Source organism: Leptonychotes weddellii, unplaced genomic scaffold (assembly GCF_054177405.1).
Source record: "Leptonychotes weddellii isolate Sample4059 unplaced genomic scaffold, ASM5417740v2 HiC_scaffold_19038, whole genome shotgun sequence".
NCBI lineage: Eukaryota > Metazoa > Chordata > Mammalia > Carnivora > Phocidae > Leptonychotes > Leptonychotes weddellii.
Genome location: NW_027775669.1, coordinates 1 through 3682, shown reverse-complemented (window position 1 = coordinate 3682; position 3682 = coordinate 1). Strand labels below are relative to the sequence as shown.

Genomic DNA, 3682 nt, shown 5'->3' with positions numbered 1-3682 from the left:
TGAGAGGGGATAGGGTCGGAGGGCAAAGCAGACTCCCTGCCGAGCAGGGAGCCCGATGCGGGACTCGATCCCGGGACTCCAGGATCACGACCTGAGCCGAAGGCAGTCGCTTAACCAACTGAGCCACCCAGGCGCCCTTAGGTCACATTTTCATCAATGTGTTTCTATTTAGACAGCTTATTGTTGATTCCTTAACACTGAACTCATCATAGCCAAGGGCAGTAATAAGCCTGAAAGTTTATCTAGGACCTGTGTTTTCTCCACCAAGCACATCGCCATCTTGTGCTTAGGATTACTAGACAGCACTTCAGTCCTATGCTTGGAGGGGCATTTAAAAAAAGCAAAACCACCGATAAGCATGAAAAGCGCAAAAACCCTGAAAGTATATATATTGTGAAAAGCACATTAATTTACAGTATGAGAGAATTAACCAGTGCTGTCTTGTTAAATTCAGCTGGGAATGTTAAACTTTTCGCCACTCTGTGCATGTCCATGACTGCTATGCATACTGATCTGGTGATCACAAATTTTAATGAGTGGGCAAATTTGCAAATATAGAATCTATGAATTGAGTAAGCAAATTTGCAAATATAGGATCTATGAATAATGAAGACTACATTGCCTTGTACAGTTTCCTCCAGTTTGCTGCTTTTGATCAAATGGTATTTATCAAAATTTCAGCACACCATTACCATCAAAAAACTAGTAATAAATTTTGCTGCCGGTTTTCAAGAAGTTTCTACGTAAGATATACTACTTTGTGTACTCTGCAAATCTATATTCAGTCTTCAATGCGTCTGCCTTCAGCTCAAGTCATGATCCTAGGGTCCTGGGATTGAGCCCCGCATCGGGCTTCCTGCTCAGGGGAAGCTTGCTTCTCCCTCTTCCACTCCCTCTGCTTGTGTTCCCTCTCTCACTGTCTTTTCTTCTCTGTCAAATAAATAAATAAAATCTTAAAAAAAAAAAAAGTTCAACTCTTGGTTTCAGCTCTGGTAGTGATCGCAGGGTCATGGTATCCAGCCCTCAGTGCAGCTCCGAGCTCAGGAGTATGCTTAAGATTCTTTCCCCTTCCCTCTTCCTCCCCTTGCCCCATGATCTCTCTAAATAAAATCTTTAAAAAAAGAAATTGCACATAAGACTCCAGGTTTTTTAAAAATTTTTTCCCCCATTTCAGTCATTGGCAGTCTTTTTAATTACTGATAGTTTATGGGGCATTAAGTAGGCTTTCACTGGTTCTGGAAAACAGCAATAATCCTGACACCTGGCAGGCATATGTGACATGTAATCATTTCTTTCAATCAGTTTTGATTTCAGGACCTCTTCCCCACATCATTCCTTCTCTTCATTAGGCCCAGCAGTAACGTTAACTTGTTAGATACCAAGTCAGTCAGTTACTTTTTGATACTGGTTTTTGGTGGGGTCTTATTTCTTCTGGTTTCCTCTTTTACCCTTTTCTTCTGTGCAAATATATATTTACTTTGTTTATTACAATCTTTCCGTTAAAATAATTCTGCCTTATAAGGAGTTTAGAGCAAGGGAAAAAACCCCACCTGAATATCAACCACTACCCTCAAGTAAAACTTAATTTTGGGGGGTATACTTGACTTTCCCCCCTCCCAATATGCCAATGCTGGTACTGCGCCTGCAGCGGTCTATAAAATCCAATTCGTCGCAGCTTCATTTAGCACACCCTATGCCTTTATTCACATGCAGAACCTCCGAATGAATGAATGAATGTTCTTACGCCAAAGAACTTCAGCGAGGAAGAGAAACTAGAAGAGAAAAATAGGAAATTAAAAAAGGATAGGGTGGGGAGGACACAGCGGGGGGCGGAAAACAGGAAATAAGTAAGAGGCGGTTCAACACTTTCCCCCAGTAACGCATTCCCGCTCCCTGTCAGCCTCGGTTTCCATTCACCGCCCAGAGCGGCGCTCCCTCCTCCAACTGGGCACGTCCACCTTACAGCCGCACCCGCGCACGGCCTTCTCGCATTCGGTACGGCACCCCTTAACTCCTGAGTCTTTCCTCGCTCGGCAAGCTCGCTTTCCTGCATGCTTCTGGGGGTGAGACTTACTTCTAACGTGCCGACGGGCAAGCTCCAGGCAGCCCCGGCCCACCGAAGGCCGGGCGCGCGCTCGGCGCCAGGTCTGAGACAGGTGCCCAGGCCCAAGTTCCGGCTCCCGGGAGCGGGCCGCAGGGAGCAGCGGCACGCTCCCCACCTCCCCGAGGGCAGCTGCCGTCGCTGCCGACCGAGGAAGCGCCTTGGTAACCGCCGGCCAGCCGCCTAACGGGGGGGGGCGGGTTTCCGACCACCCCGCCGGGGCCCGAAGGGGCGGGGGCCGGCGGCCGGAGAGCTCACCCAAGGGCACCCTCCCACCCCCGCGCCTCTGGGCGCACGCGCAGCAGCCGCAGCCTCCTTTATTTAGTCCGCGATGGCTCCTCTTGCGTCCCACCGTCCTCCTCCCGAAGGCGGCTCCCGCCCCGCGCACCCCGGAGCCCCTGGGACCAGCCTCGAGCAGGTCCCCGAGCGGGACTATCCCTAAACTGGAACGGCAGCGGCCGGACTTGCGCGTGAAGAAAAGAAGCGGCAACCGGAAAGACCTGACGGGTCGCAAGGAGGCGAGCCAGGCCTCAGAGGAAGAGGAAGGCCGGGGCGAGCCGAGGTTTGCCGAAGGCGGCGTTCCGGAGCCGTGCGGGGCGGGGAGGAAGGCCGAGGGTGGGAGAGGAGGGGCGCGGCGGAAACTGCCGAGGTTTTCCGAAGGCCGCGGCGTCCGAGTTGCCCGGATGTAGTTGGTGGAGCGGCAGCGGCGGCACCAGCGGCGGCGGCGGCGGCAGGAGGCGGAGGAGAAGGACCAGGCAGCGGCGGCTACGGGGGGAGGAGGGGAGGAGGCGGCGGAGCAGGGCGAAGAGAAGGCGGAGGAGGCAGTAGCTCTCCGCGGGGCTGAGCCGGACGCGTCTTCTTGCCCCCCTCCCCCCGGTTCGCCGCTGCCGCCGTGTAGTTGGCGCGGCTGCCCGGGCTGAGAGTGAGCGTGGTGTCGGCGGAGGGAGATGGCCCGGGAACGCCGGCGCCAGTAACGGGGAGGTGCTGAGAGTCGCCGAGGGCGCGCCGGGCCCTGGTGCCGGTCCTGCCGCCCGCCCGCCGCCTGTGCGCCCGCCCGCCCGCCTCTCGCGGCCGCTCTCCCCCTCCCCCGACACACACTCACAGGCCCGGCATTGATGGTAATGTATGCGAGGAAACAGCAGAGACTCAGTGATGGGTAAATTGTCTTTTCGTTTCGGGCCGGGCCGCAGCGCGGGCGGGGGGCGGTGGCGGCGGCGGCGGCGCGAAGAGGGGGGGGCTGTTCCTCCTTATCTGGTGCTGGCCGAGCCGCCATTTTTGTTGTTAACCCTGATCCGGATCGGGCTGGGAGGAGGAGCCGCCGCGCGAGCAGGCGAGGACGGAGTGAGTGTGGAGGCAGTGGAGGGCCGGGTTCTCGGCGTTTCGCCCTGGTTACCGCCTTTCAGCCGGGTGTGTGTATGTGTATGTGTGTGTGGGCTCATTGCCGGTACGTTTGGTAGGTCTCCCGCGGGGAGAGGCGCTGGGGGGGGGGGGACCCGTTTTCTTCCTCCCCCGCCGAGGTGTCTCATATCGCCGTCTCTCTTCCTGTTTTTCAGCTGTCACGACCGGAGGGGGGACTCGCAG

At 55.6% G+C, this 3682-nt stretch overlaps 1 protein-coding gene across 1 annotated transcript; it reads right to left on the bottom strand.

Annotated features, from left to right (window-relative positions):
• Positions 1–6: 6 nt before the first annotated feature.
• On the bottom strand, positions 7–3454 carry LOC145718647 (uncharacterized). The gene is made up of 2 exons (XM_081810150.1): positions 2075–3454; positions 7–1772 (listed from the first exon to the last, which is right to left on the bottom strand). The coding sequence occupies exons 1-2, from the start codon at positions 3372–3374 to the stop codon at positions 1756–1758; spliced, it is 1317 nt and encodes a 438-aa protein (XP_081666276.1). The 5' UTR covers positions 3375–3454; the 3' UTR covers positions 7–1755.
• Between the last annotated feature and the right edge of the window lie 228 nt (positions 3455–3682).

Bases quoted from the DNA above. Each gene is read 5' to 3' on its own strand.
- LOC145718647 (XM_081810150.1), bottom strand. From the start codon at position 3,374: ATGGCGGCTCGGCCAGCACCAGATAAGGAGGAACAGCCCCCCCCTCTT.